The sequence below is a fragment of the Hyperoodon ampullatus genome (genome assembly GCF_949752795.1).
Source record: "Hyperoodon ampullatus genome assembly, chromosome: 8".
Taxonomy (NCBI): domain Eukaryota; kingdom Metazoa; phylum Chordata; class Mammalia; order Artiodactyla; family Ziphiidae; genus Hyperoodon; species Hyperoodon ampullatus.
The window spans coordinates 929,386-943,845 of record NC_136921.1 but is presented as its reverse complement, the minus strand read 5'-3'; the positions used below and the strand labels follow the sequence as shown (position 1 = coordinate 943,845).

At 53.1% G+C, this 14,460-nt stretch overlaps 1 protein-coding gene across 1 annotated transcript in view; it reads left to right on the top strand.

Annotated features, from left to right (window-relative positions):
- The window catches only part of SNED1 (sushi, nidogen and EGF like domains 1), a gene marked incomplete at both ends in the record, with an annotated part of 86,789 nt that overhangs the window by 34,797 nt on the left and 37,532 nt on the right, over positions 1-14,460 (top strand). Inside the window, 6 exons of the mRNA XM_079709709.1 lie at positions 1,627-1,767; positions 2,394-2,556; positions 4,576-4,701; positions 4,944-5,057; positions 6,973-7,086; positions 7,178-7,291. Of these exons, the coding sequence (XP_079565835.1) occupies positions 1,627-1,767; positions 2,394-2,556; positions 4,576-4,701; positions 4,944-5,057; positions 6,973-7,086; positions 7,178-7,291 (772 nt within the window). The remainder of the gene's footprint in view (positions 1-1,626; positions 1,768-2,393; positions 2,557-4,575; positions 4,702-4,943; positions 5,058-6,972; positions 7,087-7,177; positions 7,292-14,460) is intronic.

The window sequence follows — 14,460 nt, the reverse complement described above, 5'->3', positions numbered from 1 at the left end:
TGTGAGACAGGGAACTGGGATTCTGAGTTTGGGGTGGAAACCAGTCTGGGAGGTGGGAGATGGGGAAGCCCTCCCCTGGGGGCACCTGCAGGGGCAGGTCGATCAACAGAAAGTGATGGTTAAGCTTCGGGCATGTCCTCGTCCTCCTCAAACGTCTGGGCCTCATAGCTCGCAAAGCCCCTCCACTGGCCTTGCTGACCAACCATGGTCCTGCCCTCCTCAGACCTTCCCACTGCTCAGGCCTTCCAGCCCTCACGCCCTCCTTGTCCTCTGAGTCCTAGCACCTGAGCTTGCCTTCCTGCAGGAGAGCGCTCGGTTTCCCTGCTGTCATCTTTCAGCGTGGGACTCCCCCATGTGAGATGCCTGCGTGCCAGCCTGGCGTGGCGGCACTTGCACTCCGGTGGGCCTGCCGCCTCCATCACGGGGTGCCCCGAGGGGCGCTGCATAGCCCCCAGTGGTTTGTGAAGTCATCCTGGCATGAGTTGCTAGAAGGGAGATTGCTGCCTGTGGAAGTCTGATGTCCCCTCAAAAATGTGCCCACTCATAGTTGCCTAAGCCACATTCAGAAGTGCCTGTAGCCCTGCACCCCAGCCAAACGCACTATTATTTTCCTGCCTGCCAACTCTACAGGCAAGAAAGGAATGCCCTTGGTTTTTTCAGCTTTACACATCTTTTGATTCTAGTAACGGGGAATCATTGGCTAGTTGTATTCTATCGTGATGTTTCTGTTCACACCCTTTGCCAATTTTTCTGTAATCTTTTTGTTCCTTTTCTTATTGATCCGTGGAAGTTCTACTTGAATTAAAGACATCACCAGTTTTTCTGCTGTGTATGTTATAAACACACTTTTCACTTCACTCTTTGCCATTCAGCTTGATCTCATGACACGTTTTTATATCCAGAAGTTCTTGTAGTCAAACGTATAAATCTCCTTTTTGGTTTCTGCAGTTTTAACAAATGTCAGGCTTAAAAGTCCTTCCCTAGACGTTCTACATATGTGCCTACATTTTCCTCTAGGCCAGTGACAGCCTCATTTACAACCTTACTCGATTCGGGATTTATTTTCATAAGAGATATAAAGCTCCAATTTCATTGCTTTTCAGAGTTTCCTATTTGTCCCACGATCATTTCTTAAACAATCTCACCCTTTGCCCATTCTGAAATAGCACCTCTTATGTATACACTGCCCACTAATATTTTCATGGAGGATTCCATGAAAACCAAAAAACTTAACGATTAAAAACTGCCTTTCCTTCTTTTCCCTTTTTATCTTTCCCCCTTTTACTTTTTTGTTCATCTCACATGAGATGAGTTTGTGGATTTGGCCAGGTAGTCACGAACCCTCTGTGCCCCCAGACCCACAGAGGAAACTGTCTGCTCCTGGCGTCCGTGGCCTCCACAGCCCCTCAGTGGGCTTCACTCGCTCACCAGGCATCAGATAATACTGGGGGGGCAGGCACTGGGGACACAGCGGAGGATGGAGGCCGAGGTCATCGAGGCCTCCCTGTGGCTGACCATCTCGCTGGGGAAACAGAGGAGGGACCAGTGGGCGACAGCAGTGTGGGCAGGGCGGGGTCTTTGGGTGGAGACGGGGGCGCAGGCCCCGCTCAGGCCCCTCCTTGGCAGGTCAACACGTTCCAGACTGTGCTCATCACCGACGGCAAGCTCTCCTTCACCATCTTCAACTACGAGTCCATCACGTGGACCACGGGCACGCACGCCAGCAGCGGGGGAGACGCCGCTGGTCTGGGGGGCATCGCGGCCCAGGTAGGGGCCCCTGCTCCCCACGGCTGGGACTGTCACGAGCTGATAAGGCAGGTGGATGCCCCCCGCCCCACCCCGCCCAGTGCTGTGCAGAGGCCTCTCCCAGCCCAGAACCACAGAAACAGTCTCGGGCCAAAGCACCTTTGTCCTGACCCACACAGCCAGCCCTACAGGGCCAGCTGCAGCTGGGACAGAGTTCTGTGTGCGCTGTGGCCTGGGGTGGCCTGGCCCGTGGCCTGAGGGACAGTGGCCAGCAGAAAATCCCAGGTGCGGAGGGCGGTCAAGTGCGAGCCCCCGGGGCCTGGGAGTGCCCCTCCCCCCGCTCCAGGCTCTCTACTTTCTCCTGAGGTCACACTGGCCCTGGGTCCTAGGGGAGGCCCAGGAGAGGGCGGGAAGGGGTGGGGGGAGGGCTGCCAGGGCCCAACCTGGTCAGCGGCGGGAGGAACTGCTGGTTAGGGCGGGGCGGGGCTGGGAGGCGGGGACAGCACGCGGGACGGCGAGGATGCTCCTGAGTCTTCAGTGCTGCGCAGCTCACGAGGCTGCCCCCGCGGGAGGTGGGTCTCAGGGACGTTGGGGAGACCTGCGGACCCAGCCCGCACCTACCCCCACTCTCTCCCACCCGCCCCCAGGCCGGCTTCAATGCGGGCGATGGGCGGCGCTACTTCAGCATCCCCGGCTCACGCACAGCGGCCATGGCGGAGGTGGCGAGCACCACCAACGTGGGCGTGCCCGGGCGCTGGGCGTTCAGAATCGATGATGCCCAGGTGCGCGTGGGGGGCTGCGGCCATACAAGTAAGAGGACAGAGAGAGTGGCTGGGGTGGCGGAGGGGCATGGATTAGGGAGGCGGGATGGCGGGGGGGGAGGGGGAGCCCCGGGCTTCTTGGGGGCGCCCGGCCCCGCCCACCTCGGCTCCTCTCCCCTGGGCTCACCCCTGAGCCTCAGTCTCCCCCTGGGAGGCCTTCCTGCCTCTGCTGAGGAGAAGGGGTTTGCTGGAGAGCACGGTTTGAAGTGCGAAGGGGTGTAAAGGGGGGGAGCTGGGGTCACATTCCCACCCAGGGAATCCTGGGCATCCCTGCGTGGCCTCCCGCGTCCTCAGGACCACCTGGGAGGCAGGCCCTCTTTCCACCCATTTTGCTGCCTTGCTTCTTGGTGGGACTTCGTGCTTGTGTGACAACCTGGACATCTACCTGACAGGAGGGAGCTCCCTGACGCCCGGGGTCCTTCAGGCACAGAACACAGAGCAGACGGGAGCAGGGTCCACCCCGGGGGCGAGCACGAGGCCTGTGGAAGCAGCGGGACTGGCCACAGAGGATGTGCTCCCGGCTGTCCTGCTGTGTGGCTCTGGGTCACAGACCCTCCTGAAACCCCTGCTTACAAACGGAGTGGGGAGGGTGTCAAGTGACGGGCTCAGCCGCACCACTCCCCCGGCCAAGCCTGGAGCCAGTGAGGCCAGTGCTGGGACCTCCCCCAGAGATCGCCTCCCACCCCCATGGGGACCAAGGCCACCAAGAGGGGCTGATTCTCCTGAACACTGTCCCAGGGATGGACCAGCACAAGGCAGCCCCCCCAGACCTGCCAGGGGAGCAGGCGCGCACCCCGGTGGGGGGGCCAGGGAGGGCAGGTGTGTACCGCGCCCAGGACTGGATATGGGCCCTGGCGAGAGAGGCCCGGGGAGCCTGAGCCCACCCACTCACCAGTGTGAACGAGGGGGCGGCCCACAGGGCCAGGAGCCCGGGGGCTACTGATTTCGCCCCCCTCCGCCAGAGTGGCAACACCCGCCCGGGCTCGGAGCCGCGATGGTTCAGGTCACGGGGACACGACTCAGTCACCACACCTTTGCGTGGGCAGCAGAGAGGTTTGGCGCTTGCCAGCGGCCAGGGGCTTGGGTTATGGTTGAGGGGTAGAGTATGGGCGCAGGTGGGGACTGGTGTGAGCAGGTGTGCGTGCAGGTGTGGGTAGGTCCATGCTCCCCACAGAGGCTGCCGGCTGTGAGCCTGAGGACTGGGGTCCTCAGAGGAGGGTCCAGTCAGTCCCTCGGGGATGCCGTTCCCATGTGGTGGCGCTTCTCTCCCGCCCCAGGCTTCTGCAGGGAGCAGACGGAGGAGGCCCTGCTGGGCCCTCAAAGCTCTCACACACGGAGGCCCTGAGGGGCACGGGCCCGTGGGGTTGCAGGGGGACCGGCCCCCTCGTGTCCCTGCCCCACGCTGCAAGCCCAGGAGATGGAGCCCGTGCGCGTCCGTCTGGAGTCACCAGGGAGGGAGGGTGGGTTCACACCTTAGAGGCAGGGCGCCCACGCCTGGCGGTCCACCTTCTGAGAAGGGCTGGTCCTGACCCGGGCTCAGGCAGCCAGCCGCCACCCGCTGCGGGGCAGCCGGACTACGTGGCCTGAGTGCCGGGGTGGCTCGGCGAGTGGACCGGTGGGGGCAGGGACGGTCCTCAAAGGCACCCACAGCCTTGGTGGTGCCCGGGACCCGAGAGCCCTTCCGGGAGTGCCCCTCTCTCCCTCCCTCCCTGGACACCAGCCAGCTCTTCCCGGGGCCTCCTAGTAACACGAGGCCTCCTAGTAACACGAGGCCTCCTAGTAACACGAGGCCTGAAACCCTGGGACGCTCCGGCACCTGCCCACGTGTGCTCATTCACGGCGGGTTTCGGTGGCCTTGCCTCTGCGGAGGGTGGGCCCCATGAGCTGAGCCCTGCGGGCGGCCTGTGCTCGAGGTAACAGAGACCCAGCAGCAGCGGACCTCGCAGCGCCTCCCCCGAGAGGGGCCCCCGGGGCCAGGCTGACGGCCCTGCCCTCCCTGTGTCCGCAGCCTCCGTGTGCCTGACTCTGCGCCCCTGCCTCAATGGCGGCAAGTGCATCGACGACTGCGTCACGGGCAACCCCTCCTACACCTGCTCCTGCCTCTCGGGCTTCACGGGGAGGAGGTGCCACCTGGGTGAGTTTCTGCTGGGACCGCCCACCTGGAGGAACCCGGCAGCACAGCCAACGGCCCCAAGAGCCCGAGGCCTCGGGCCTCTGTCCCCGTGGTGTGGGTGGCATCCGGGAGGCGCCGCTGGGGGAGCCAGACACAGCGGCTCTGAGATGGTGAGCACGTGGGCGGGCTCTGCAGCCGCGCCGCCCCGGGCCACGGCAGGTCCTCCCCAGCGGCGCCTCCACTGAGTCCTCCCCGTTTTCCAGATGTGAACGAGTGTGCTTCCCACCCGTGTCAGAACGGCGGGACCTGCACGCACGGCGTCAACAGCTTCATCTGCCAGTGCCCAGCCGGCTTCGGGGGACCCACCTGTGAGACAGGTGAGAGGAACCAGGGGCTGCAGGGCCATGGGGATGGTCCTGCCCGACCAGGGAGTGGTGGCTAGCCTGGTGGGGGCATCAGGTCAGCGTGCCGCAGGGGGCCTGGCCCCAGGGAGGCCCGGGGGTAGGGGGTGCAGGAGCCCAGACTCCAGAGGAGAGGCCCCGCCCTGTGGGCGTGACAGGAGCACTGACCACAGCACACAGCCAAGGGTGAGGCCTTGGGACAGGGCAGGGCCTGGTTCCGGACCCGTCTCACCATAGGCCTGCACCCCTGAAACCCTGAACCCCAGCTGCTCCTGGCAGGAGTGCAGGCTGTTGCTCTCCATCCCGGGGGTCGCACGGCCTAGACGTGGGTTGGGGTCTTTCTCAAGACCCCCTTGTTGCTTCCAAACTGCAGCCACACGCGCGTCTGCCACCCCACTTCTGAGCGCGGCTCTTTGGAAGCAGTGCTTTCTGATCAGACCTCTACTCCCTGCCCTTCATGCAGCACCTCTTTGGGGACCCCTCACCCTGGGCCCTTCACCCACCTGGTAAAGGAAGGTGGATGCCCCACTCCCACCCCCGTGTCACTGTGGGAAGCCGCTAGGGGAGCCCAACAAACGGAGCCCCTTAAAATCAAAGCACGATGACGCCTGATCCCCATCCGGCTCAGCCAGACACACTGTCCCCTACATACGCTTACTGATGTGTAACTGTTATTTAGAAAAACATATAACACATAGTTAAATCGAGTGTGTACAAGTAACAACCGCACCAATGTCTCAATCTAGAAAAACCATTTCTAATGGAGACTTATGGCCACAGGGAATGTTTTAAAGCCCTTAACTCTGGTGTGTGTACACATGTCCGGGCCGGGTGGGACCCTGGAAGGGCTTGGGGCCAGAGCCAGGAGCCGTGAGCCTTGGCCTCCTCATGGCCACCACGGCAACACCCATGGGTACCAGCCCCCAGTCCCCCACGAGGCTCTCTGGTCTCAGGACCCACCTCGGCCCCCAGAGCCCATGACAGCAGGGATGCTGGGCAGACTCCAGCAGGGACGTGGGTACCGCTCGGCCCGAGTCTCCCCTCCCCCACCCGTGCCCATCCCTGCTCTCTGGTGGAGTCAGGGTCCCAGAGACGGGGGTCACCGTGTGCCGTCAGCCACCAAAGCACCTCCACATCTCCCAGGGTTCAGGCCTGCTTCCTCCCACTGCCCCCCACCCTGACTCCAGGGTGGGTCACCCGCTCTGGGGATCCCGTCTGGTTCCTGTATTGAGTCCTTTTTGGAATGAGCTGTCAGCAGGACAGGCGACATAGCTGGGGGAAGGCAGTGTCCCCCACACCTGCTGCCAGCAGCCACCAGGTGAGGCCAGCATCCTGGGTGAGGGGCAGGTCAGAGCACCGACAACGGCGGGCTCCCGCCTGCTCACTCCCACCTGACTGGGGGCCGAGGGCCTTTGCAGGACTGTCCTTGCAGCAAGAAGCGTCGCCTCGCCCACCTTGGACCCTCAGCCCCGGACCACTCAGGCCCCTCCTGCGCCCCCTCAGGGCTCCGTCACAGGCTGTGCCCCCCCGCCCAGCTGGGAGGAATCTCTCAGCCCCAGAGCCCTGTCCTGTGATGACAGCTCTGTCACAGTCATCTTAGCAGGGGCACTGCCCAGGAGGGCGGGAGCTGGGTCCCATTCACCCCCATGTCCCCCGCCAGGCACAGGCACACCCTCCCTCCTCACCAGGTCTGCTGAAATAAACCCCATTCAGACAAGCTTTCAGTGCCCGTGGGTTGGGACTGCCCTGGTCCCCCAGGGCCCGATGCCCTCCAGAGATGGCCAGATCCACCCGTGCTGCAGCCCGAGATGTCAGCAGTGGGGCTCAGCAGGAGCCCCTGGGCCCACCACAGCTGGGGATCCAATGGCCTTCCACCACTTTGTGCTTGTAGCACAGTCTCCATGCGATGCCAAAGAGTGTGAGAACGGCGGCTGGTGCCAGGCGGAGGGCGTCTCCGCGGTGTGCGTGTGCGCAGCCGGCTACACGGGTGCAGCCTGCGAGACGGGTGAGTGTGCCCTCGGGTGGGAGCAGGGGTGCAGGGTGCCAGGTGCTCAAAGGCTGGCACAGAGCCGAGCACCCACCTCTGCCGCCCCCAGATGTGGACGACTGCGGCTCTGACCCCTGCCTGAACGGAGGGTCGTGTGTCGACCTGGTGGGGAATTTCACCTGCCTTTGTTCAGAGCCCTTCGAGGGACCTCGCTGCGAGACAGGTAACGGCCACGTGCCCGAAGCCCCCCACCGGTGACAGCAGTCAGCTGCCCCCTCCCCCAGACCCCCCACCTCGCTAGGGAACAAGCCGGGGGCGTCGCAAAGAAAGCTGATCTCTCCTACAAGTGATGGAGCCTGCTAGCTTCTGTTCTATTGCATACTGTTTGAAATGCTGGTTAGGACTCGGTAGGTCAGTTAAAAGACCCACAGAGTAAATTCAGGGCTTTAGCACCTGACACCGCCTTACCTCCCACGGCTTTGGTCCCCCAGCTGACAACAGCTGTGCTTGTGTCTCCCCGGTGGGGGGGGCACTCAACACAAACTCATCGGATTTGCTGCGAGTCTCAAAACCTAAGAAGGAAATTACGTTCTACCCATGAGTGAGACGCAGGTGGATGCTGTGCCCTCCGTTGGTCTTTGGTTGGATGGCCACACGCAGGGTGGGCTGTGTCCTGAGGCGATGGTGAAGCTTCACGGTGCAGAGGGCAAGAGGGTGACAACCTTGCCTGTTGACTGAAATCATCGTGATGTGTCACACGATTGCCTAGGTTGTTATTTAAGTATCAGTGTATTTCACTAAACTCATGTCAGAAAACAGATAAGTGATTTCAAAAGAGTTTGCAAAGAAACCATGTTCTGTACGAAGAATAATGCAAATGAAAGCAAACAATAAGAAACAACTGACTTGTCTACCCCAGTACAAGCTCATTAGCCACATCACACAGCAGGAAGCTGGCCAAAAGTTGGAGATTATAAAAAAGAGTATCTAGCCTTCTGCTTATGGCCAACAAGGATTAACTGCTCTGGGAACTTCCCTCTTAACTGTCAACAATGAGAAAACAGGCAAAATATATGAAACAACTGTTTTCAGCCACTGGACAACAGAAAGTAGAGGGCTGTCATCCCTGAGAGAAGGGAATGAAATGGGGTGAGCCCTACAATTGCCCCAAGGCTGCCTCGGAGCCGTTTCCAGGCTGCCACGCCGGGGCGGGGCCAGGGACGGATCCAGACTCCAGCAGTTCCTCTGAGTCTCTGAGTCAAGGAGACAGAGATTCAAATTCAGTGGCTGGAATTTGGGGGGATAATACCAGCAAGGACAGAGCAACTGAGAGGGGAAGGGGGTAAGGGGAGAGAGCACGAGATCGGCTCTGGAGATCTGCAGGGGGACCCGTTGAATGTGGGTCAGATGAAATCTACTGGGCTGGGGAAGAACCCCTGGGAGTGGTGAGTCAGACAATTCCTGGAACTCAAACCCGCCTCCCCACAAGCTGGAGTGGAGTGAGCTCTTCATAGGCAGGGCCAGTGCTGAGTAGAGTCCCCAGTGGTGTCACCTTAGTACTGGGGATAAATAAATGCTAAGCTAATGGCTAATCTGATCTGTCCCAAGAAATCTTAAAAGAAAGTTTGAAAGGATCAAACTGAGCCCAAGTAATTTCACTGTATGCCAGAATACAATCCTCCACTCTTTAAAGGAATAATAACAGAATCCAAGACCCCAAAATACCCAACCAAAAGTTACTAGGCATACAAAGGATTGAGAATATATGAGCCACAGCCAGAAGTCAAATAGATCAATAGAAACAGTGGCCAGAGATGACAGAATCAGCAAGTACAAATGTTCAGTTGTCCATCATGAACATGCACCATATGTTCAAGACTGTTGAGGGAAAACGACATAATGAGAAGTAGAAGATATAAAAAAAAAAAGAAGCTTCTAGAGATGAAAAATATAATATCTGAATTTAAAAAATACACTGGATGGATTTGGGCTTCCCTGGTGGTGCAGTGGTTGAGAGTCCGCCTGCCGATGCAGGGGACACGGGTTCGTGCCCCGGTCCGGGAAGATCCCACATGCCGCGGAGCAGCTGGGCCCGTGAGCTATGGCTGCTGAGCCTGCGCGTCCGGAGCCTGTGCTCCGCAATGGGAGAGGCCACAACAGTGAGAGGCCCGCGTACCACAAAAAAAAAAAAAAAAAAAATACACTGGATGGTGTTAACAGCAGATTAAGACACCACAGAAGGAAAGATCGATGACCTTGAAGAGAGAAATGGAAGCAATTCAGCATGCAGCCCAGAGAGAATAAGATGAAAGGACAGCACCTCCTCAGGGGCCCGTGCACAGACACCATGCTGTCTGGCAGGTGTGTACTTGGAGTGCCGGCAATGAGGGAGGGGGCTGAAGGGGGGCAGGAAAAGTCTGTGAAGAAACAACAGCCAAACAGTTTCTAAGTCCGATGAAAATGAAAACCAGACATCCAAGAAAAACATGAAGAAGACCATATGAAGCCACATCATGATCAAACTGCTGAAAACCAATGACAGAGAAAACCTTAAAAGTAGCCAGAGAGAAAAGACAGACTGCACAGAGAAACAAGAATGACAACAGCCTCCTCATCAGAGACAATGCAGGTCGGAAGACAGTGGGACAACACCCCTAAAGCATGAAAGAAATAAGCTGTCAACCTAGTGCTATATACCCAGCAAAACTCTTTCAAAAATTCAGGTGAAATAAAGATTTTTCAGACAACAAAAACAGAGAATTCATCACCAGCATATATGCATTACAAGAAATGTCTTTTCAACAGAAGAAAAATGGTCCCTGATGAATATCTGGATCTACACAAAGGAATGAAGAGTTCTAGAAATGGTAAATATATGGGTAAAAATAAAAGACTTTTCTTCTTACTTGTTAATCTTTTTAAAGATATTTTTAAAACAAAGAAATAGCAACATATTTGGGGTTTACAATATACATAGAAATAAAATGTATGACACCAATAGCTTAAAGCAGCCTGTGCAAGCTTTTTCTATAAAGGGCCAGATAGTAATATTTTTTTTGGCTTTATGAGTCATGTGATCACAGCTATTCAGCTCTACTAATGTAAGGCAAAAGCAGTGAGCCACAGACTGTGCATAAGTGAATGGGCATGGCCATGTTCCAATGATACTTTATTTTTTTAAATGGGTGGCAGGCAAGATTTGGCCTTTGAGCCTTTGTTTATCAAATTCTGGCATAAGGGATAGAAAGGGAGAAATGGAAGTATAATATCGTAAGGTCCTGACATATACGAAGTGGTATAATGCTGTTTGAAGGTCGACTGTGATAAGTTAAAGGTATACATTGTAAACCCTAGGGCAGCAAATAAAAAAATAATAATAATGAGTTATAGCCAATAAACCAATCATGGAGATGAAATGGAATCCTAAAAATACTCAATACAGAAGGTATGAAAAGAAGAAAAAGGAAGATAAAGAACACTGGCTGTAACTACCATTAAATATTCAAAGGTACAATTATGAAATACCAGATTTTAGCAGTGGAAAGGAATTCAGAATTCAGAGGATTTAATCCTTAAATAAATATTTAATGTTAACTGAGCAAATGAGTTATATTACTAGCTACTGCTAGTTAATAAATAAAAATAAAAGTGTGTAGGAAAACTTGAAAAATCTACAGTCATTGAAAAGAAAAAGGAATATAATTTTCTAACTCAAAATGAAAACACAACTTTATATCTTTAAGAATAAATGAAGGGCTTCCCTGGTGGCGCAGTGGTTGAGAGTCCGCCTGCTGATGCAGGGGACGCGGGTTCGTGCCCCGGTCCGGGATGATCCCACGTGCCGTGGAGCGGCTGGGCCCGTGAGCCATGGCCGCTGAGCCTGCGTGTCCAGAGCCTGTGCTCCACAGTGGGAGAGGCCACAACAGTGAGAGGCCCGCGTACCACAAAGAAAAAAAAAAAAAAAGAATAAATGAAGCCTAGTAGTTAAAGTTTAAATAAATTTTTAGTGGCATTTATGAAATTTTACATATGCTTTCTCACCTTATGATTTCACATAAACAAATGTTTTGTTCACCCAGAAAAAAAAAAAAAGACGAAAAAGGAACAAAGAATAAGTGGGACAAATAAGAAACAATAACAAGGTGATGGGTTTAATCCAGTCACATTGGCAATTACATTTAAATGTAAAAATCGTTAAAAACACAAAAGACAGAGATTGTCAAATCGAATTGAAAAGCAAGACCCAACCATATACTTTCTACAAGAAACCTGCTGCAAATAGGAAGACACAGATCATTTTAAAGTAGTGGGATGGGTCTCTCACACTGAGTGCAGCGACCAATCCTGGACTGAGTGCTGGGAGTAGCTCTGAGGACTCTGACGTAGCAGCGAGCGGGGTGGGGAGAAGCACAGGGGCGAGTCCTCATTATTTTCCTCTGGTGTCCCCCCGACCCCGCCACCTGGTCTCAGAGCAACCCCGAAACCAGAAGTGAGCATCAGCACTGACAGAGAAGCAGGACCCACAGAGGCAGCAGTGGGGGGAGCCTTCCTCTCCGGCTGGGGGAATTCTCGGCTTCACAAGTGTGGGCAAACTCCTGCTGTTTTTCCCTTTCTCTGTCCTCCAGCCACGTGACCCCAGACAGGAGTGCGGTCACAGGAAGTAAGTAGCAGAGTGGGGCCACTAAGCCCAGATTTCATGCCAGAGGACCAAAAGCATAGCCCCAGAGGACGAGATGTGCTGGGGAGGGCATGGAGGGGGTCTGGGGCGGCAGCCCCATCATGTTCTTTCTGAGCTCCTGGGCTCCCTCAAGTTGGGCATGTGTAATCTGATAAGCAAAAGACAAACAGCTCAGCGGAAACAATGGCCAAGAATGTAAGCAGGAAAGTCACACACACAAACAAACACCCACAAACAAGTGAAAAGCTCAGCCTCACTAATCAAGAAACTACAAAGTAAATAAAACATCTAATTTCAGGTTTTGCCCATTAGATTGGTAAAAATTTTGATAGTTGATGGTATCTGGAATTGGAAAGGCTGTGGGAAAATGAGTGTCCCATTCTCCCTGGGGAGTATTGATTATATTTTGCTTGAAATTTTTTATAATTTTTTTTGCAATTGTTCATATGTATTACATTTACAGTTAATTTTTAAACAATAAAATGATGGATACAAAAAAATTAAAAACGATACCATTTATTGAAAGACTTAGGTATAAATGTAATAAAGCATTTTCAGGGTTTAAATACTGAAAACTACAAAATGCTGATGAAAGAAATCAAAGAAGCTCTCAGTACATAGAGAGACACTATGTTCATGGATTAGAAGACTTAACATAGCAAATATGTCAGCTCTCCCCAGACTGACCTGTAGATTTAACATGATTCCAATCAAAATCTCAGCAGGGTTTTTGGTAGCTGCACACAAGCTGATTCTATAATTTATATGGAAAGGCAAAGGAATTAAGATAGCCAAAACAATTTCGAAAAAGAAGAATACATTTTAAGGAATCACACTACCTGGTATTAAGACTTATTATAAAGCTACAGTGATCAAGATTGTGTGGTGTTGGCAAAGGGATTGACACACCAATCAACAGAACAGGAAAGAGGATCCAGAAACAGACCCACACAAATATGGGTATTATTTTTTGAAAAGGTATAAAAGAGATTCAGCAGAAAAAGGATGATCTTTTCAACAAACGATGTTGGAACAATTAGACATCCTTATGCAGAAAATGAACTTCAACCTAAACACATCTTATACAAAGATTAACTCAAAACGAATCATAGACCTGAACAGAAAACAGAAAACTATAACGTTTTTAGAAGAAAACTAAAGATTTTTAGGTAGAAAAATCTTTGTGACTCATGGTTAAGCAAAGAGTGCTAAGACAAGACCGCAAAAGATGCTCTATCAAAAAAAAAATAGATAAATTGGACTTCATCAAAACTGAAAACTTTTCCTCTGTGAAAGACATGGTTAAGAGAATGAAAAGACAAGCTAAAGACTGAGAGAGGGACTTCCCAGGTGGTGCAGGGGTTAGGACTCGGCACTCCCAATGCAGAGGGCCCGGGTTCGATCCCTGGTTGGGGAACTAGATCCCACATGCACACCGCAACTAAGAAGTCCACGTGCCAAACCTAAAGATCCTGCATGCCTCAACTAAGACCCGGGGCAGCCTAAATAAATAAATAAGTAAGTAAGTAAATAAATAAATAATAATAAAAAGGCTCGGACACTTAACCAAAAAGGATACACAGAAGGCAAATAAACAGATGAACAAATCTGTTGTTGTCATTAACCACTGGTGAAACGCAAATTAAAGCCACAATGAGACACCACTGCGAGCCTATGATGATTGCGAAAATAAAAGACGCTGACCTGGTGAGGGTACAGAACAATGGGAACTCTCACCTATTTTTGGTGGGAATGCCGAACGGTTTGGCCACTCTGAAACAGTTTGATAGTTTTTTTATAAAGTTAAACATACACTTATAATTTGACCCAGCAATTGCACTCCTAGGTATTAACCCTAAACAAATGTCACACAGAACTCTGTACAGGAATGTCTGTAGCATGTCTATAGCCACCAAAAACCGGGAACCCAAACATCCTTCCAAGGGTGAATGGACACATGAACTGTGGTACCTGTCGACGCGGGACACAACTCGGTCATAAAAAGGGCTGACTACTGATGCTTATAACACCTGAGACAGTCCTGGAGGCATGACGCTGAGTGAAAGAAGCCAGTCTCCAAAGAGTACAGGTTGTTTGGTTCCACTTCTCTGGCATCCTTGAAAGGACAAAACTGCAGTGATGAACAGACCAGTAGTTCTAGGGGTTCAGGAGGGAGGGAGTCTGTGACCCTGCAGAGAGAAAACAAAGAGGTCTTTGGGATGATGGAATATCCCGTATCCTGTCCTGTATCCATATACACACATCTATACATGTGATAAAATTCTTAGGCGTGTCCCTCAAACACAAGTCATTTAACTGTATATTAATTTCAAAGATAAATTCTGAAAAAACATGAGGAAATTGAACATTTAAAAACAGGCTAAAAAGGCAAACACAAATCAGGAGAAGCTGGAGTGGCTGTATTCATATCATTCAGATTAAACTTTCGAGTAGGAAAGCAGCCAGAAATGAAGAGGGACCTTTTATAATGACCACAGGCCAGTTCATCAGAAAGACATAATAACTCTAAATATGCAACACCTAGTAACACAAATCGAAAAACCCAAAGCAACAGGTGCAGAACTACAAGGGGAAACAGATCCCCAGTCATAGGCGGGGGTTTCAGCAGAACTCCTGTCTCGGTGGCTCAGAGCATACAAGCATGGGGACCAGCAAGGATGCAGGGGCTGGGCAGCGCTGCCAGCCGACCCGGC